General features: G+C 40.6%; 1 protein-coding gene across 1 annotated transcript in view; it reads left to right on the top strand.

Moving 5' to 3' along the window:
• The window catches only part of LOC126471208 (dnaJ homolog subfamily C member 2), a 204,118-nt gene extending 189,936 nt beyond the window's left edge, over window positions 1–14,182 (top strand). Inside the window, exons 8-11 of the mRNA XM_050099322.1 lie at window positions 4,498–4,737; window positions 4,873–5,087; window positions 13,263–13,405; window positions 13,912–14,182. Of these exons, the coding sequence (XP_049955279.1) occupies window positions 4,498–4,737; window positions 4,873–5,087; window positions 13,263–13,405; window positions 13,912–13,977 (664 nt within the window). The 3' untranslated portion in view covers window positions 13,978–14,182. The remainder of the gene's footprint in view (window positions 1–4,497; window positions 4,738–4,872; window positions 5,088–13,262; window positions 13,406–13,911) is intronic.
• Window positions 14,183–21,971: the final 7,789 nt, after the last annotated feature.

The following is a 21,971-nucleotide window of genomic DNA, read 5'->3' as shown; positions in this document are numbered from 1 at the left end:
ATGTTGGACTTCAGTGATGGGATCACTCTGGCAGAGTTTATAGGTGGTGTAGTCAGATAATTGGCTGACGCTTTCTGCCAATTCATAATGACAGTGTTGGCAGTTAGGATGATTAGGTCATTATTTGTTTTTAGGTTGTATAAGGCTGTCCTTTGTTCTGCTGAAAGGTTGGTGGTGTTAGGAAGGGAACTCTGGTAGGTTGGTAATACAAAGTTGGAGGTAAGGAAAACCTGGATGGTGACTGGGGAGGGTATCACAGTTGGATGGTCATATAAACTGGGAAAGACAGCCGTAAATTTTGGCATCAGGTTGGCTTTGGTTGGAGGGATTGTTGGCAAAGAAGTGTACCCACTGCAGGGATGAAGGGAAGGAGAGTAGACCTTTGGGATGTCCAGCATGGTTAAATTTGGGTGTAGGGGTAAAGGTGAGTCTTGTGGATAGGACTGAACGTTCTGTGGGGTTGAGGGTTTGAGGGAAAGTTTAATAACTGTGTTCCACGAATATTTGTGTCCTGGATTTGGTGGAATGTTGATAGGGAGTTTTGGGGAATGTGGCAAGTTGTAAAGGTCAGCTAGACAGGATCTGAGTACTATATGGAGTTCATGAGGAGGAGCGCTGAGGGTATGCTAGGGGTTGGATAGTGGTGCCCCGAGGCAGCAGTAGGATTTCAGTAGGTGCTAGAGAGCAAGTGATTGAATTTTAGAGATGCATACATTACATATATGCAGCAAGGATTACACAGGAGCAGTATCTGCAGAGGGAGCGGAGGTTGTTTTGGGATGGCTGTGCCATGGACATATGTTTTTGCAGTACCAGGTAAAGGGCCAAGGACTGGCAGACTGAAAAGGTGAAGGTTATTGTGAAGCAGAGATGGGATCGAGAGAAAGGAATCATAATGTGTTGAGGGGGGGTGGGGGGGAGATCTCATGGTTTAGGTGGTATTTAAGACACAGGATGTGGGACTGGGTTAATGATGTGAAAGTGGGCAAATCAAGGTGTTGGATGGCTGTTAGGGGAATTGGATAACAGAAAAGAGACACAAAAATGTGTAAAGCCACACAAAAAAACACACACAGATAAGTAAAAACACATAGCAATATGCACATGTACATAAAAATTTGCGCAAATGCTTGAAACCACATGAAAATATGCACAAATTCGTTAAAAACATACAAAAACTGAAAGAAAAGGAATGGGTGAGGTATGAGAGCATGCATGTGTTTGGATAAAGGAAGAGAAGGCGAAGGAGGATCGCAGTTCATGTGGAATGGGTGGTGTGGTAAATAAAACACAAAACTATGGAGGATGAGGGAGGAAATGGGATCAATAGGAATAAATATAGTTACTGGAGGGAAGAATTTTTGGGGCATCAGATAGTGCAACAATAATCTTGCGCATTCATGTAGCTGTGTATTATATGCAGACAAGGTCATTGATACAGTGTGGTTCGGAAGTCAGAGCATGTGTGATATGAGGCAATGAGTAAACACAGAAAAGAAGAGAAAGATTTGACACAGAGAAAGTAATACTTTAGAGAGGAGTAATAGTAGTAATAAAGGAAAATATCAGAGGGATGTAGGATGCAAGAAAAGCTGCTAGTTAAAATCAAACAATGGAAACTCCAGGTTGGAATATCATCAGTACAAGAAAAAAGATTGTTACTCACTGTAAAGATGAAACGTTGAGTGATGTCTGGAATGCACCTCCACATCTGGAGAGCAAGGGGTTCAATTTTAGAGATGTGATTTATGTAGCAGGGATTGCACAGTCGCAGTATCTCGCAAAGGGAGCAGAGGTGATTCCAGCAATTGCTTACCTCCAACTTGGCTTTACCATCCTTCCTCAGGCCCTTCCTAAGAACACCAACCTTTCAGCAGAAGAAAGGACAGCCTTACACAACCTCAAAACAAATAATGACCTAATCATCCTAACTGCAGACAAAGGTCCCAACACTGTCGTTATGAATTACAGTGACTACTTAGCAGAAAGCATCAGCCAATTATCTGACTACCGCACCTATAAGTGCTGCCAGATTGATCCCATCACAGAACATGCCAGACACCCACCTTCTACATGCTCGCTAAAATCCACAAATCCAACTATCATGGACACCCCATTGTAGCTGGTTATTGTCCCCCCACTGAAAGAACTTCAGCCCTCACTGACGAACACCTCCGACCATCTGACTGTAATCTAGCATCCCACGTGAAAGATACCAACCACTCCTTTCACCGACTTCCCGCCATCCCCACCCCTTTACCACCCAGATCTCTACTCATCACTTCCTTATACACCAACATCCCTCGTGCTCATGGTCTTGTTGCTATTGAACAGTGCCTTTCCCAACATCCTTCAGATTCCAAACCTATTACCTCATTTCTCATACACCTTACTAACTTTATCCTAACTCACAGCTACTTCTCCTCCGAAGGGAAGGTATACAAACAAATCTGCAGCATTCATGGTCACCCACATGGCACCCCATTATGCCAACCTGTTTGTGGGCATCTAGAGGAGACACTCCTGGCCTCCAAGTATGCCAAACCTCTGGTTTGATTCAGGTTCATTGATGATATTTTCATGATAGGGATTCACGGTCAAGATATCCTATGCTCATTTGTTCACAACCACAACACCTTCTCTCCTTTCCACTTCACCTGGTCCTCCTCAACCCAGTGTGCTACCTTCCAGGACGTTGGCCACGTCCTCTCTGATGGCTCTATCCACACTTCTGCCCTCATTAAACACACCAACCACACCTGCATTTTGACACCTTTCATCCTTTCCACACCAAAAAATCCCTCCCATATGCAGCCTGGCCTCCTGGGGACAGTGTATCTGCAGTGATAAGAACTCTGTTGCCCTGTATGCTGGGGTTCTCACAAAGTCCTTCACAGACAGGCACTACCCCCAGGACCTGGTCTGCTAACAGATCTCTTGTGCCATTTCTCCACACACCCTCAATCTTTCCACCCCCCCCCCCCCCCCCACCCTATCTATAGAGGAGTGCCCTCTTTGTCACCCAGTACCACTGTGGACTGGAACAACTGGACCACATCCTTCATTGAGGCTTTGATTACCTATCATCTTGCCCTAAACTAAGAGAGATCCTTCCCACCCCTCCTAAAGTTGTGTTCCATAATCCACCCAACATCCTAATCCATCCCTGTGCCACTTGCAATCCCAACCCCTTGCCACAGTGATCATATCCTTGTGAAAGACCCAGGTGCAAGATCTGCCCAATCCACCCTCCCCACACTTCCTATTCCTGTCCTGCTGTAGGCTTATTCTACCCCATCAGAGGCTGGTCCACTTATGAAATCGCCATCATATCCCAGGTCTGCTGTAATTATTTCACAGCTTTTTGTATTGGTGTGATTACCAATCAGCTGTCCACCAAGATGAATGGCTTCTGCCAAACTGTGGTCAAGAGCAAAGTAGACCACCTTTTGGCACAACATGCAGCTGAACATAACATGCTTGATTTCAATGGCTGCTTCACAACCCGGGCTATCTGTATCCTCCCCTCTACAACCAGATTTTCTGAACTACACTGAAGCGAGTTATCCTTGAAACACGTTTTCTGCTTCCAAAATTATCCTGTCTGTAACCAAAGGTAACCTACTATCCCCACACCCTCCATACAACAGTTTCCTATTGCCTCCTCCCTTTTCATATCCCCTCACCATCTGTGTGTGTTGCCCCCTGCCAATGTCTTTCCCCTTCTCTGCCTCTCTCTCCTTTTACACTCCCCACCTCCTTGCCCCACAACCTCCTGACGCTGTGCCTTGTGGCTGTCTTGTCATGCAGTGCTCAGTACTCCTCTTCCCCCCCCCCCCCCCCCCCACCTGTACACTCATATCCCTTCCCCTTTCCCTCTAGATTGCTACATCTGTTCAATATGACAGTTCCAGTCTGGTCCGAGCTACCACCAATGGCAATCGTGTATGCTTGTATGAATGAATGAATGAATGAATGAATGAATGTGTGTTTGGCTCTTTTTCTGAAGAAGGCATTGGCCGAAGGCTAAATGTAGAACAGTTTTTTTGTTGTGCTTGTCTGCAGCTCAACATGTCATTTTTATGTTGAGTACTGTTCTACCTTTTCCTTACACGCTATTCAGGTCTGGAGGGCACTATCTCCCTGTACATTTGTGCACTATGTTTCCATGAACGTCAGTCTCTTACAACTCTCGATGGCAAAAGTTGCAGTAGCCAAACAGTACTGATACCACCAAATCTGAATGTGCGAAGTGGGGAGGGAGAATGCACAAATGAGTCTGTTTAATATGTGTTTAACACAATTGGGACTGCAATGTACTATGTAGAAAAAGGCGGTAATTGGGACGTACTGATGAGATTCTACTGTATTTAAATCACACAACCTGTGCAAAAATGGATGCCATCAGTTATGTATTAGTAGTTTACAAGCAGTTGATAGACCGTATTTGATAAATTCTGTTTACATCATATCTGATGTGTCTCTTCTCTTTTATAGAATTGACGAGCTCTTAGAGAAAATGAGACAAGGTGGTCGAAGTGTATATATCAGTGCTATCGAAGATACTGAGAAGCAAATTGAAGAAGAGCGGCAAGCCCTTTTGGCTGCATCCCAACGTAATAGTGGTGCATCAGGTGCACAGGGATCAAGGAAGGGAGGTCAAGTCAACTGGTCAACTGAAGAAATACATGTCCTTATTAAAGCTGTTAATTTATTTCCAGCTGGAACAAATCAGAGGTAAAATAATAATTAAACATTTCAGCTCATTACTTGTGTTGTGAAATATGTTCATCAGTCTGTTGCTTGAAAATTAAAAGTTTTAATCCATTTGTTTCATTCATCACTGAGTCTGATAATGGTAAACTTTCTCAGGTGGGAAGTTATCGCAAACTTCATTAACCAACATGATGTAGCCTCTTCTAGTAAGAAAACTGCAAAGGATGTTCTTGCAAAAGCCAAATCCCTCCAGAGTTCAGATTTCAGCAGAAATGTTTTAAAAGAAACTGTGAACAAACAAGCATACAACATATTTGAGAAGGAGCATTCCGCTGGTGATACAAGTGGTTCTATGACAGAGAGACTTGAAGGTGAGTGACAAAGCTTTAAATAATAATTTACTTATCACTTATTTGAGTGTTTTGCACTAGGTGATTAACTATGTGTATATGAGTACTGTTTGAAATGGAATAAAATACTTTTTGAAGTGTGTTGAAAGATTTCTAATTTTTGTGCTCTTCATTTGTGTGGTTTCTTTGTACAACAAATTTATGTGTAAGTCTTAATTAGGTGGCAGTGTATTGGTAGTTTGATGAGTCATGCAGATCTATCATACCTGAACTGCACTCCTTTTGTCTGCAGTTGGCTACTTATTATTATCATCTGCAACCTTATCTGCATACATGTCGGTCCATTTCTGATAATTATCTGCAACCTTCTGCATACGTATTGGCCCATCTCTGGTAACACCTTTAGTGACTGTGGTGAATGTGCTAGTAACAGCTGGCAGATGAAGAAGCCGTATGACACTACTGTAAGAACAATGGAACGCCCAGGATGGAACAACAATCATATGGAAGGATAAATTGCTACTCACCATATAGAGGAGGCGTTGAATTACAGAGGGACACAATGAAAAAGGATGCTAGCATTGGTTTTCATTGAGCCTCTGTTAGAAAAATCCTGATTGCTGAAATTTTGTAGAAGTTTAATGGGCCCTCATCTAAATCGCATATACTGTACATCAGTATGATTAACATAATTAAAAAGCTGGACTCAGTGCTCCACAAGGGCATCAGATTGTCCACAGGGGCTGACTGGACAAACCCCATACCGCAATTATGCATAGAGGCAGAAGGGCCACCATTACCTGCTCGATAAAAATCAAGTTCCCATTGCTTCCAACACCTTTTCTGCAACACTTAACATCTGTTCAGCCTGAATTGACTTTACCGAAATCTCCCATGACTAACAAAACCACTTCATTGGTATACATGCGAAGCAGCATTTAACAGATATAGGTATGTCGTGTCTGTATTACTAAGCAAACACAGTACCAGTTGAAACTTCCTGGCAGATTGAAACTGTGTGCCAGACCGAGACTCGAACTCGGGACCTTTGCCTTTCGCGAGCAAGTGCTCCGACTCTGGTTCACAGGAGAGCTTCTGTGAAGTTTGGAAAGTAGGAGACGAGGTACTGGTGGAAGTAAAGCTGTGAGAACGGGGTGCGAGTCGTGCTTGGGTAGCTCAGTTGGTAGAGCACCTGCCCGCGAAAGACAAAGGTCCCGAGTTTGAGTCTTGGTCCGGCACACAGTTTTAATCTGCCAGGAAGTTCCATATCAGTGCACACTCCACTGCAGAGTGGAAATCTCGTACAGTACCAGTTGCGGGTTGCCCATCTAATGACTTCCAGGGCCAACAAAAATTTGATTCATTAAGAGGTGTAGTCTATAAAGTTCGAAGTTTAATGCAGTAAGACATATATTACAGTTAAAAACTGTATGTTTGTCTTGAGAGTGTAACTGACAGTGCAAGCGCACCCCTCCCCCCCCCCCCCCCCCACACACACACACAAACAAATAATGAAAGGAAATTACTTCTTTACTACTGACTCTATTCACAATACAGTTTGTAGTCAGTGCACCTATCGCTCATCCGCTTGGAAGGGGAGTTGGAGGGCTGGTATTGGAATGCAGTTGACCTAGAACTTTCAAGAGCAGCTACAGTCAACTTCATCTTTGTGTCCACTTTTGAGCCTTGACTGTAGAAGAAGTTGTTCTGTAGTAGTGCTGTGAGCATGGTGAACATAAAAACTGAGAAGCATATCAACCTCAAATTTCTCAAGAAATTTAGAAGTCACGAACGAAATGTTTTCATATGTTAAAGGTGGTGGTGGGCAATAATGCTGTGGCATATGCATGAGTTTTTAAATGATGCAAATGGTTTCCGGAAGGTCGGGAAGAGGTTGGGGATGACGAATGCCTTGGTCGATCTGTGAGTTCAGGAATTGAGGCAAATACAGCCAACTCTGTCTGGCAGTGGGGGTGGGGGAGGAGGGGGGGGGGTGCTACATTTGCAGGAGGCTGAGTGGCTGTGGGGTGAGACTGGATTACAAGTCAATGACACCCAAGGAGAAACATTTCTCACCAATACATTGATTCTACAGTGCAGTGAGGAGGCGATCGTGCCCCTGCCCCACAGGAGTGGACCAGTAGTCATTCAGTGCCCAGCATCCATCTAGCTGGCTTCTTTGCTGACATCTGCACTCAGCATCGGGCCCATGGTTATGTTGCATGAGCCACAGCACTGACGTCAGTGACACGTACTGGAATCTTGCAGAGGTAGCCCCCTTCAGTGAATGTCTACACCCTGGGGGCCAAGGCAATTGGCAAGAGACACATCTGCCACATTGTCGGTAGGTGGCTACTGTGCCCAGGGTGCAACACATTGATTCCTGACAGGAGTCCAACTGCTACTGCATTGGACTGGCAGACCCACTGCACTGTGTTACCAAGTCCAGAGAGGCAAACTTGGTGTAGAAAGCAGGCACTCCAGCGGGGACTCGAACCTGGGGCTGCGTCTGGTGGCTGTGTGTCATGTCCTCACCTGGAGCAACTTCTGCATCTTGGTAGTACTGCTGGACTGTGAATGACTGGGATACAGAATGAGTTATTATTTATACTAGATAGCTGTGCACTTCTTGCATCAATGCACCTCTCCTGGTCAAGAACTCAGCAACACCACCGAAACTCTGATTGTGGAGGCATCACCTTGCCTGTGCTCACCAGTCACTGGCGGGTAATGCAGTGTTCCACCTCACCTCACAAATTTTGCTCTTAAGGTGGTAGTTGTGCTACATTATCCCCCTCCATGGAGAACACCCAGCCCCTCAAGTCTTCCTTAGGAGCAGTTTCCCACAGGGTATCACTTATAAAACCCAAGTTATCCCTACAAAACATCTGGCAGTACAGTTTTCAAAGTTCAGAGTCTACATTTGACTTCAATCCTTACTTGCTAAATGCCTCCTCTGCTATTCTGTTGTTTACATCTATCGCATTTTAACATTCCATTATTTCCTTTAGAACTTTCATCACTTTGTGCTTCTACACTATTTCCATTCTGTAAAAACATATATCCTTACCAATTTGAGAACATTCATCGATCATTCCATGGCCTTGTATTTTCTTAAACTCAAAATAATACATTTCTCTCTGATATTTATACTATAGTATTCCTTGTACACCTACTATGGCTGTCTTCACTTTGGAATCTTTACTCGCATTGCTTAATCTCCCAATCTCTCTCAAGGGTCCCTTGCCCTGCTTATTATCTCAGATGTTGCAAAATGTATTTCACTGCTACGTCTCTTACCATGCTTATGCACACAGCTTCTAACTCTACTTTCCATGCTTAGAAACGAAAAATGACACTCTTTCTTTCTTAATAATTTATTCTTAACATATGACCTTTAACAACATATGCTCTGGCTCCATTGTACTCTTATGCTCAGCACCCCATCTGTCAAAAGAGGTGGTTGTTTAAACTTTTTTTGGAACAACTTTCAGAAATTTGTCCATGCGACAACAGTTCCCTTTATGCTTTCCCAGCAAATGTATTCCCAAAACTAACCTCTCAAGAAAACCACATACAGCACTACCCTTCACAACACTCCGACACGTAGTCTTACTTATTCATCCAATTGTAGTGCTCATTACATACTGAATTCCCCTTGAAATGCTTGGTTTTCTGGTGCTCCTGCTCCCAAAAACCAACTTCCTGGTGGTACTACACCAATCAAATAGCACTTTACTGTAGTTGTACACAGTTTAACTGCTTTGTCCCATACGTTAGAAGCACCTTGTGATAGCTTTACACAGGCAACAGCTTTCTGTCACCGAGGGTTTACTGTGGCATGATTTTCAGTCAGAATTCAGACTTGCATTGTACTCTTTACCTACTTCACACTCATCAGGCATATAATACTGTGGCTATGTAGTAAATAGCTTGCTGCACACATCAGATGCTTGGCCTGCAAGACTATGTATGACCTAGTACTTGTGCTGGTCCCACATTCTGCGTGATGCAGAAGTCACTGGCGCAAGCATTTCCCTGTGCATCTCCTCTAGGCTCATCAGCCTCAACACAACACCCATTATCACCTAGTAAGGCAGACACTTAAATCATTCATGTTGCTATCCCTACACTTAAATCACTTCGGTGCAGCCCAAACTCATTTCTGCCACCTCAGACTCCACAGTTTGACTTGATATCAGAGATAGTACTTCATTACTCTCCTTAACTTCAGCAACAGCATTATTCTGCACCTTGCATGGATTCTCAGGAACTTGCTTTACATACCATTTACAATTATCTTAATCTTCCCATTCAAAAGATCGCCCACCCATTCATGGTGTTCTTCTATACCCTTCACAGGACTAACAGGTTTAACTACATTAATGATACCCAGCTGTCCTGCAAGAACAGGCAGACTATCCACAAACCTGCTCCTATCCCTTTCAGCTTCCTCCTCCTTTCTCCTCTCTGCTCCCACTCTTTTTGTCCTATCCACCTTCTCCATCATCAACATATTCCTCACCTCCCAAGGACGATTTTCTATCAATCACTATCCACAACTTCTCTCTGTATTCCAGAGTTTTGCAATAAGCTCTTTCCTTCCCCTCAGCCTGAATTGCTTCCCATTTGTTAGACAACTGCACATTCTCCACTCACATCTTATTTCCTTCATCTCTTACAATTATCAATACCTCCTCTATGGTAGCCCCTGCAGTATCGCAAACACTGCTCCCAGTGGTACTGACCATGATGTTACTACCTCTTACCAGTTATACAAACATAATTTAAAAAAAAAAAAAAAACTTACATGCGTAAATACCTATCAGTATTCACTGGTCTGCATAAAACAAAATAAAATTATGGGAACACTTAACCATACCACTCTCATATTTCTTCTTATTATAACTTCACTACTCTCGTCTGAGCAGCTGCTCATCACCACTACTACTGCTGCTACTGCTGATGCCACTACTACTACTACTACTACTACTACTACTACTACTACACATCTAAACAATGACATAACTTGGATGGTAGCATAACTTAGCTGTACCGCCCAAATCGTTACTCATGGTTAACAGCTTATATACTACTAGACAAATACACCCATATTGCCCATATCAACCAGGTGAAAACTAGCACATTTACACCTTGCACCCACCACATTGTGTTAAGCATCTGCTGTGCCCGGGTGCAACCACTGCCTCCTGTCAGGAGTGTAACTGCTGTGGGAATGGACTGGCAGGCCTGCTGCACCAAATCCAGGGAGTAGACATAGTGCAGGAAGCAAATACCCTGGCAGGGACTCAAATCCACTGCTTGGGCTGGTGGCTCCATGTCATTTTCTTGTCTGGTGTAGCCCCTGCATCTTGGTGGTACTGCTGGACTGCAAATGACTCTGATACCAAACTTATGTTTGTTTATACGAGATAGCAGTGCGCTTGTTGTGTCAGTGTACCACTCCTTGTCAGATACTGAGCAACACCACCGAAACCCTGATGATGAGGGCATTAACTTGCCTGTGCCACTGCACTGGCAAGCTACACTGAGTAAGGCTAGCCCATCTCACAATAAATTCACATGCTTGTTGTCTTAACCCAAATGTAGACATGCCACACTCAGAGGTCAGCAGTGGCTCATGCAGTGTTCCACCACACCTTCTCATAAATTTTACTCTTAACCTGGTAGCAGAGCTACACAGACCTTTAAAAAATTAATGAAAAAAAGACAGATTTTGCATTGTGAATTAAAGATGAGAAAAACTTATGCAAAACTGGTTCCAAAAAGCTTCTCTCAGGAACAAAAAGACCATTGGAAGAACATTTGCTCTGATGTCATGGGAAGATTCAGCGAAGAACCAGCCCTGCCGACAAGTGATGAAACAAGGCTCTTCCAGTATGAACCAGAAACAAAGGGTCAGGCGATGCACAGAAATACTCCCACATGACCAAGCAGTGATGATGATTTTTTTTTTTTTTTTATCGGGAGGGTTTTAATGACTGAATGGGTGCCATATGGCCAAATGGATAATCAGTAGCACTGCAAACAAATCTAAATGAAGCTGAGGGAAAGATCAAGGAAGAAATGACAAAATTTGTGGAAGGACAACTCATGGATTCTGCATCAGGACAGTGCACCAGTCCACAAAACCTTACCTGTGAAACACTTTTCAGTGGACAAGCACATTCCAATGCTTGAACATCCTCCGTATTCACCAAATTTGGCTCCTTGTGACTTTTGACTGTTCCTAAGAGTGAAAAATGCCTTGAAGGGAACACATTTTCACACTGTTGTGTGTGGCATGACGGGCTCCTATACAAGCTAGTTGTACTGGGAGTACCCGTGTCACACGTCAGCCTGCTTCTATCCTACTTAAGGGACCATAAGTTTCATGTCCAAACGGACAAAATCCACAGTAAGGCAAATCAGGGCTGGTGTGCCCAGGAGTCCATACTCAGTTCCCTGCTGTACACATTATACACACCAAACGTACCAAAACCCCCAAGGGTGGAGCTAGCACTTTATGCAGGCAACACTGCACTCTTTGTACACAGCTTAAGCGCACACACAATGAGACATCATCAGCAAGAAGCTTGGTGTCGGACCACTCGTTGGCCAGACCTACTGCATGTGTAAAAGCATATAGTAAGTGAAGATAAAATAAAAACAAGGATGACAGTTACAGTTGACAAACAAAAAAACCAAGCAGACAAATAAACAAACGAACAAACTAGCATTAAGTAGACAAAGCACCTTGAGTGCTATTACTACAAACGTACAAGTTCTAGTGATCTCCAGAAGTCAGATGGTGTCAAGATGCAACAGAAAATATGCCTCCACTAGAACGATCTTTGAAAATAGTTTTGTGGTGATAGAACAGCAAGTTGATAGGACCTCCAGGTAGTGTGGGCAGAATGATGTCATTTCAGTTTCTGAATGTTTCATGGAAGCACTGTATAAAAGAGGGACATATGTGTTCTGAATTTAAATGCTGCTGTAAGTGCTGGAAGAAATCTTGTAAAGAAAGAAGTTAGTTGCAGTAAACTGATGACAGATTGATTAGTAATGACAAATTTTTGTCCAGAATCGCTTTGGATTGGCATTAAGGACAAAGCTGACAAAAAGGGAAAGAAATAAAATATAGCAAACATTTATAATATCCACACAGCAGCTAGTAAATTAACACCTTTGGTTTTTTAATTACTGTAGCAATACTTAGAAAAAATCGTGGGGAAATTGACTATGTATTGAACTGAAATGGAGATTTGGTACATATAGCTGGTAAAAACTGGCAAACACCAACTCTATTCTATCTGTATCCAACAACAATTTATTCTGTTTATGAATTGTGCTGACAGAATCAATAATGGAATGTTGTTAATTATGTTGATACATTACACTACCACTTAATGCGACCACTACAGTTGCAGGTTCGAATCCTGCCATGGGCATTGATGCGTATGATGTCCTTAGGTTGGTTAGGTTTAAGTAGTTCTAAGTTCTAGGGGACTGATGACCTCAGATGTTAAGCTCCATAGTCCTCAGAGCCATTTGAACCATTAGAACCACTTACTGTTTGATGTTGTATGTACACTGTACAACACACTTTTAGTGAAGCAGATTGTTGACTTCATCTAATTACCAACTACTGTTCTGTCTTCAGATTGCATTTGTGTTAACTTAAGCATGGTGTAAACACTATCTCTTCAACTTTCAAACACAGGCATGTGAAATAATATTGACATATTTTTTATTTTATTTATTTATTTATTTATTTCACAGTGTAGAAACTTCTTAATTATTGTATTTCTGACTTGATTCTCAAGGTGTTGTAAGTCATCCAAACTAAAAGTTTAAACCAGTCTGAGTACATAGTTAAACAGCTTGATATAGTGCTGTAAAAACACATTACTTGTGTTGATGTATAGCAGAAGTGAACTCTTTAAGCCCTCTGCAATCTCATAGCATAATATTAAATACTTAAGTATTTTACAAAAATGTACTATATTGTATGTAATTCATTATAGTAATATCTATTCTGTCAGTACGAAATGTGACAATAACAACAGAATAGGAGTCATTTACATATGTAACTTTATACACTCCCTTTGTCTTTTTTCTGTCTTCATGTAATTCTAGTTCTGAAAGTTCTGAATATAACATCTCTTTTCTTTATGGCTTCAACATCAACAGAAGAGACTCCATGGACAGGGGCTGAACAGAAGCTTCTAGAACAAGCACTGAAGACTTACCCTAATTCAACACCAAACAGATGGGAGAGAATTGCAGAGTGCATACCAACAAGAACAAAGAAACAATGTATTTCTAGATACAAGGTAAAGTTTTCTGTGTATTCACCGACATGTTAATATTGATCACTAGTGTAGTACAACTGTTAATTGTTATTGCTGTGAAGGAATAATAGTTGGCAGAGTTAATCTGTTCAAATGGTTATGTTAATGGAAAACTCTGTGTGAAATAAAATGTTAGTATAAAAAGCCGGTAGTTGGCAGTAAGGTGGGCATCATGCAGCTTACTTCTGCATTCACAGTCCAATGTGAGCTACACAGACATAATATCTGTAGTCAATGGACAAGTTCTGTAATCACACACACACACACACACACACACACACACACACACACACACATACACACTCACACTCACACACTTAATTTTTAACTTACTGTATCATATCATTTTCACTCTTGAATACTAACACATTCAACTAGATATCAGAAATACTATGTAAAAGTTTATTATTATTATTATTATTATTATTATTATTATTATTGCAAGCCTTGTGTGTGCCACATTCCTAATTTTTTTCTTCTCTTTACAGGAAATTGCTGAAATGGTTAAAGCCAAAAAGGCAGCTCAAGCTGCTGCTGAACAAAAGAAAAAATAACCCCTAGTGTCATTTAGGGAGCTCAATATTTTGTTTTGATATTCAGCTAATTTTTCCCCACTAATTCCCAACGAATTGAAATTCCTTAAATTATTGAAAAATTTTTGGATACTTGTACATAGCATTGTGCAACATATCTTGCAAATTCTGTACCTTTTGTACAACTGATTGCTACTGTATTTTATATTGAAGAATGTTGTGTTCATTGATTGCCTTTGGTTTACAGTTTGACACCTGTACCTCTGTCCCAGCCTTTTACAAAATACTTCCAGTTTTAAAAACCAAAAACTTAAATAGTTAACAGACTTTTTGTTTAGAAAGAGATAGTGCACATCCAGTTTTCTTTGAGAAACTTGGTTTAGTTTTGTCTTCCCTCTGGCAGCTGTGGCGAGTTTTTGCACCATTTTGTAAGAATAATTTATGTTAATATTGTAATACATTTTTCATTGAAAGAGTAAATTCTCAATCAGTCGTGATGCTATTGTAAAGCTGTGAAGTCATGTTCTGGAGGGGAGGGGGCAGGAAACTAGTGGGTGTGGTTCTTCTCTCTCTCTCTCTCTCTCTCTCTCTCTCTTCCACCCCCCCCCCCCTCACCCCTTGCCAAAATTCAAAATTGATAGCTTTCTGGATGGTGTTGAAAAGACATTAAACTCTAACAAAATAAAGAAGGCAACTCCAATGTTCAGGCTGTATGCAAGGAGCACAATGATAGTTGTGGAGGGGAGAGGACAGTGAAGATATGAATTCAGCAAGAAAGAAGGAAACATAATTATGATCAGGAAAGGAGAAGTGAGAAGAAATTGTAAGAGTTTTGGTACTGTTATACACTTTTTGTGTTCTTTTCTAGTCTTGGTTGGTGGGGTTTGGAGGAGTCAACTCCTCCAGCTTCCATTGGGAGCAGAGAGAGAAGCTTTAAATCTCTCTTGATGTGCTGCCATATAGAGTCCAAAATTGCAAATAAATCAGCTGTAAAATGGAATAACGACAATGAAAATTTGTGCCGGACTGGGACTCGAACCCAGATTTCCCACATATTGTGAGCGGTTGCCTTACCATTTGGCTGTCTGCACACGACTCACAGCCGGACATGTGGTTGACGACATTTGGAAGTTTGGGTCTGGTCATGAGTCATGCACAGATAGCCAAATTCGAAGGCAACTGCTTGCAGTACTCGGGAAATCCAGGTTCGAATCCTGGTCCGGCACAAATTTTCATTGTTGTCATTCCATTCTCCAGCTGACGGTTGTCCTTATTCACAGTTGTGAATACATTTAATGTTTTTCATAATGGCTGTAGTCGCCGCAGTGCCCGTTCCTTTGGACATACACGCATATCCAAAGGAACTTTGCATCATAATCAGAATAACACAGGTACTGCTATATCATATATAATCCAATGTCTAAATAGTTAACAAGTTCCAACATAAATCACTGATAGAAAAGGAATTTACAATTTTCATAACATAAATTTATATTATTACATGTGCAAATGAACTAAAACTAACATTGGTTACAGACATAAATCATACTTTCGAAAGGCATTCGACTCAGTTCCGCATTGTCGCTTGCTACAAAAAGTGCGCACTTAAGGTCTATCCAATGACATATGCGGTTGGATAGAAAGTTTTCTAACAGACAGGGAGCAGTATGTCGTCCTGAACAGGGTAACTTCAACAGAAACAAGAGTAACTTCTGGTGTGCCCCAGGCAGCGTAATAGGTCCTCTGCTTTTTACGGTTTACATAAACGTTCTGGTTGATGGTATTGACAGCATCCTGAGACTGTTTGTCGATGATGTTGTAGTCTACAGGAAAGTAGTATCACACGAAAGTTGTGAACAAATCAATCAGGATTTGCAGAAAATAAATGCGTGGTGCAATGACTGGCAGTTACCTCTTAATATTAGTAAGTGCAACCTACTGCATTTAACAAGGCAAAAATCCCCATTAATGTATGAGTACAAAATAAATGATCAGTCTTTGGAAGTGGTAAGATCAGTCAAGTATCTGGGTGTGACTATTCGAAATGATCTCAAATGGAATGATCAGATTACACAAGTAACAGGTAAGGAGATTGCGGTTTATTGGTAGAATCCTGAAGCGATGCAGTCCTTCAACAAAGGAAATAGCTTACAATATATTAGTTCGTCCAGTCTTAGAGTACTGTTCGTCTGTATGGGACCCTTACCAGTTGGGTCTGATTCAAGAGCTTGAGAAAATCCACAGAAGAGCAGCAAGATTCGTGACTGGTATATTTAGCCATTGCGAGAGCGTTACAAATCTCATAGAAAGTTTGAAGTGGGACACACTTGCAGATACACGACGCACTAAACAAAAGGAGCTGCTCACTAAATTCCGAAATCCAATCTTCGCTGAGGGTGTAGAGCGTATATTATTACCACCAACTTTCAAATCGCGTAATGATCATCATTCAAAGATAAGGGAAATAAGAGCTCGTACTGAGGCGTTCAGACAGTCGTTTTTCCCTCACGCGCTCCGCGAGTGGAACAGAAGGGGGGGAAATATGACTTTGGCGTGAATTGTGCCCTTCGCCACACACCGCTTGGTGGCTAGATGAGTATATATGTAGATGTAGATTTAAATGTAGAAGCATACTAATTTTGCACATTAGTTTTATGTCAGTATATAAACCAAATTCTTCAAACAAGAAACAAGTTTTACTATATTTTAACAAAATTTGAGCAATCATTTTTCTCGAACATAACTCATTGTCTTCCTTGAGAAAATGCTTGGATCATAGCAAGTGTTCATCAGAGAAAAGGTATTGTCATGAGGGCCCCAGGGAATTGTGATTGGACCGCTATTATTCTCTTTATACATAAATGATTTGGCAGACAGGGTGTGCAACAGTCTACCGTTGTTTGCTGATGGCGCTGTGGTATATGGTAAGGTGTCAAAGTTGAGTGACTGAAGGAGGGTACAAGGTGACTTGGACTAAATTTTCTAGTTGGTGTGTTGAATGGCAGCTAGCTCTAAATGCGGAAAAATGCGATTGAGTAGGAAAAACAAACCCGTCCATAATGTTCAGATATAGCATTAGTAGTATCTTGCTTACACAGTTACGTCATTTAAATAACTTGGCATAACTCTGCAAAGCGATATAAAATGGAACAAGCATGTGAGGATTGTGGTAGGAAGGGGAATGGTCGTTGACTTCGGTTTATTGGGGGAATTCTAGGAAAGTGTGGTTCATCTGTCAAGGAGACTGCATATAAGACACTAGTGCAAGCTATTCATGAGTACTGCTTGAGTGGGAATACATTGAAGTGATTCGGAGGCAGGCTGATAGATTTCTTACTGGAAGGTTCGAACAATGCGCAAGTGTTACAGATATACTTCAGGAACTCAAATGGGAATTCCTGGATGCAGGATGACATTCTTATCAAGGAACACTATTGAGAAAGCTTAGAGAACTGACATTTGAAGCTGACTGCAGAATGATTCTGTTGCCTCCAACATACATTGCACATGGTCATTTGTCCCTCATTCTGTTTGCAATTGGAACAGGAAAGAAAAAGACAATTAGTGGTATGGGGTAACGTCCATCATGTGCTATAAGGTGGATTGTGGAGTATCGATGTAGATGTAGAACACAGGCACGCACTTTACTCACAGCCAATCACTATCCATGCAGTGAGTTTGTTACTAATGTGCCATGCGGAGTAACTGCGTGGTCTGAGGCACCTTGCCACAGTTCGTGCGGCTCCCCCCATCGGAGGTTCGAGTCCTCCCTCAGGCGCAGGTGTGTGTGTTGTCCTTAGCTTAAGTTAGATTAAGTAGTGTGTAAGCCTAAGGACTGAGGACATCAGCAGTTTGGTCCCATAGGAACTTCACACAAATTTCTAATGTTGTTGTGCTCAATAAGCCATTCCATAAAAAATACATACCAATAATATACATTAGTAAAATATATACATACTTTATACCTGTAATAAAATATTTTTATTGAGTAAGATAGTGGTTACATACAAGAAATACATAAAGTTATGTTTATGTCATGTTGAAAAATATTTAACATATTGTGTGGTGTCACCGCCAGACACCACACTTGCTAGGTGGTAGCCTTTAAATCGGCCGCGGTCCGTTAGTATACGTCGGACCCGCGTGTCGCCACTGTCAGTGATTGCAGACCGAGCGCCGCCACACGGCAGGTCTAGAGAGACTTCCTAGCACTCGCCCCAGTTGTACAGCCGACTTTGCTAGCGATGGTTCACTGACAAATTACGCTCTTAATTGCCAAGACGATAGTTAGCATAGCCTTCAGCTACGTCATTTGCTACGACCTAGCAAGGCGCCTTTATCATTTGCTATTAATCTTGTAATTCATGTATCATCAAGACTGATGTTCACCAATTATGGATTAAAGTTAAGTATTCCAACAGATACGTACTATTTTTGCTAGTCTCATATCCCTGACCTGTTCCAGACCTCACGCCAGCCTGCGTGAGCTTAAACGCGTGCCTTTCGGCTACCCGTCATTGTGGATTGGCTGTCTTGCCAGTCTACAACATATTGCCCATAACACCTCGTAATAGTCAAATCAAGCTGAGGCAATGGAAACTGTTTCATACTACCCTGCACATTTGCCCAAAACACTGTATTGTCTTTATTGAACCCTAAAGTCAGATTTCAGTAAAATTTTCAAAACATACTTAACGTTACCCGAGACTACTACGTTACTAGTGCTCAGTCCTCTCAGAATATCCACACTTTGTTGCAGCTGGTTACTTAATATGGTATCTTTTCTTTTTATGCACATTCACTCAAAGCCATAAATACCACAGATGAAAAATCCACTTGCACCATCAAAGAAAATAAATTATGCAACAATATATAGTTTCATATACTGTAAAAACAATATTCCATTCAACTCTTGTTTAAAGTACCATAAATTATAAACATAAGTTTACTATACTGTAAAAATAATATTCCATTCAATTCTTGTTTAAAGTACCATAAATTATAAACATATCACCAAGTGTTGCCTCAATCCTTCCAGATATTTAACCATAACAAAATTATATTTCCCATCACATAGTTACAGTTCATTACTTTCTTTTGACTGTACCCTCATTAAATACATTGCCTAAAGAACCTTGTTAACTAGAGGAGTGCAGCATTAACAAAAATGTAGCTACTGCAAAGTCAGGTTCCCTAATCATACCTACTTTTCATAATACTTCTTGTTGCTTATCATTATTACTTCCTCATTACCTATGCTTCACATGTTCCATTACACCACTCATTGTCATTTCATTACTGCCTCATTAAATAAAGAAATAAACACCTGCTTTGCTCAGTGTGCAAAAAATGGTGCTAAAGAACTACACATTAATCAAGCATAATATTGTAGACAAAACTCCAGTTCCAATAACCCAACATACAAAATATCAGTTACTGAAATCATTACTGCACTTTATGCCACCACATTATTCTGAACTGAAATCTAGAAGGCAACGCAGATATAAACTTTTTCTTGATTCCACAAACATTAGTATATTCACTGTATTTTTCCTTACTAATCCCTGAAGTGAATTTCCGTAGTATGACATATCTCAACTAAAAGTGGAACTTTTTCTGTAAGCAGCTGGACTCAATTTATCTTTAGATTGAACAAAAGACTTCAATATGTTTACATAATCAGTACTGATTTACGTTTTTAAGATGTTCTTTCATACTGCTGCTGTATAAACTTTTGTTAGCTTTCATATTTGCTGGCTACTTTAGATTTTCGCTATTATCTCCGTATATTTCAACATTCTCTTATCTTGTGACATATTTTATTTTTTAAATTATCTTTTGGCTCAAAGACATTAGTGTTATGGACACACACAATTCTCAACATTATTGTATTCAAAAACAAAACAACACATCACACAGTTTAGAAAAATTTATATATGTTATGGGCTTCCATCCTCTTGTGTTACTGTAGTCATCACTTCCAAAATTTTATGCCTGACAAACTACAAATTTTAATCATTAACACATATCATCATCTTATACATCATTTTGCTCAACTTAGAAAATTATTATTGTCTACTTACAAGCAGTCGACAGGGTAGTAAAAGAGGCTGAGTGATGAAGACTGAAATCATCCTCCTTGGGGAGACATTATATGCTACATAATGTATTCCCTCAAGAGTAGTTAACCCCCTACCTACTGCATATAAAAATATAACACTGAAATTTAACTCTGCTTGTTGTTCTTTCATACGGATGTTTATCAGAGGAGTAGCAATGATTCTGCAAGTACTGTGGAGGAGTCGGCCAACATTTCAAAAGTAGTCATCTTACAGAATGAACAAACCCAGAAAGAACAGGTGAAAGACCTGTTTGGGGACAGAACCCCTGTCACTCAAGAAATGTAACCAAAGTGGGATATGCCCTGTGCAAGAAATAGACTAACAGCATGGTGGGACAGAATACAAGATGGTAAAGAAGTAGGAATGAGTGTACCAGAAAAGAAAAATGCAAACACCCAGCTAAGGTAAGGCAAATTCACCACATGATGTGTTTACCAAAAATGTTTTTCATTCTCTCAGTGAAATTGGTATTTTCCAATTTCAGAAATAAATCAGTCTGATGTGGATTACTGTTTATGCACCTTGCAGAATGTACATAAGGCTTCAAATCAATCTTATTTCTTAAACCAAATACTTGGTGTAAGCTGACTCATAAACATTATCATGCACAACTCTAATGATTTTAAACATGCCATGCTGCACATAAAAATTTCTGTATTTCATCATTTTCCATACTGAATTTCTCTTTTGTTTCTACTGAGACTAAATCTCTAATCTTAAAACTGCTGGGTTGTACATTTTGATCATGTCTATTCTTTCTTCCGAATCCTCCTCCTTCATTTCTTTTGCTAGCCTAATTTTCTTGCCCTGATCTATTTCATTTACAGTTGGAAATTTAATTTCTTCCCAATGATGATAGTGGGTGTCTCTCCAAATATTAATTCATAAGGTGCAAATCCTGTGGATTCATTCCATAAATTATTAATAATGTTTTCAAACTGCCCTATATGACTGGCTCATGCAGATTGCTTCTATACAATATGTTCTACAAAATCTATTGAACTCCTTCACAACTCTTTGACTCATGTTCCCTGGAGAAAAATAAGTAGCAATTTTTATGTGATTAATTTTTTGCATCCCCATCAAGTCCAGAAATCCTTCTGAAATAAACCGTGGCCCATTGTCTGACAAGAGTGATTTTGGTATCCTCAGATTTTAAAAATAATGAGTTTCTAATTTTTCATCTATGAGTTTAGTATTGGCTCTCTTAATAGGATAAAGTTTGACATGTTTGGAAAATATGTCCTTAAAAAAAGAAAAGGTCTACAACCTCCCACACATGCTGGAAAAGGGCCTAGTAAATCCATGGCAATTAACTCTCTTGGCTCACAAGGAAGAACTGATCGCATTAGGTGTCATGGTGGTTTTCACCCTTTGACTCTTATCACATCCATCCAACCTTTGTTCAGCTCTTCACCTCAATTGTTAAACGCAATGATTTCCGGAATCTTGACTTAAGTAGTGTGTAAGCCTAGAGATTGATGACCTCAGTGGTTTGGTCCCATAGGAATTTACCACAAATTCCCAAATTTTTCATGAAGGTAGTCCACTTGTCAACATTTTGTTCTGGAAGCCAGTTACCACTCCTGTTATTCTTTAAGTTTTTCTTTTGAAAAGTAATCCTTTATGTTCTTTGCACTACAGCCTCACTTTTGGTTCCTTTTTTGAGTTGTATTTCTGAACTAGCCTTAAATTTGGGTCTTTATTTTGTTCTCTCCTTATCTGTGTACAAATCCACCTAATTAATTTCTCATCTTTTATCTGACCTCTTTTGTCCTCATTGCTGTTATCATGCTCTTTTCCAGCTGACATCCTGGGAAAAAACATAAACAATATCTGCTACAATATTATCTTTTCCCCTAATGTAACAAACTGTTGGAAATACAAAGCCCA

The sequence above is a fragment of the Schistocerca serialis genome, chromosome 3, assembly GCF_023864345.2.
Source record: "Schistocerca serialis cubense isolate TAMUIC-IGC-003099 chromosome 3, iqSchSeri2.2, whole genome shotgun sequence".
Classification (NCBI taxonomy): domain Eukaryota; kingdom Metazoa; phylum Arthropoda; class Insecta; order Orthoptera; family Acrididae; genus Schistocerca; species Schistocerca serialis.
Note: the sequence above shows the minus strand (reverse complement) of the source record. Positions and strands in the feature narration are given on the sequence as shown.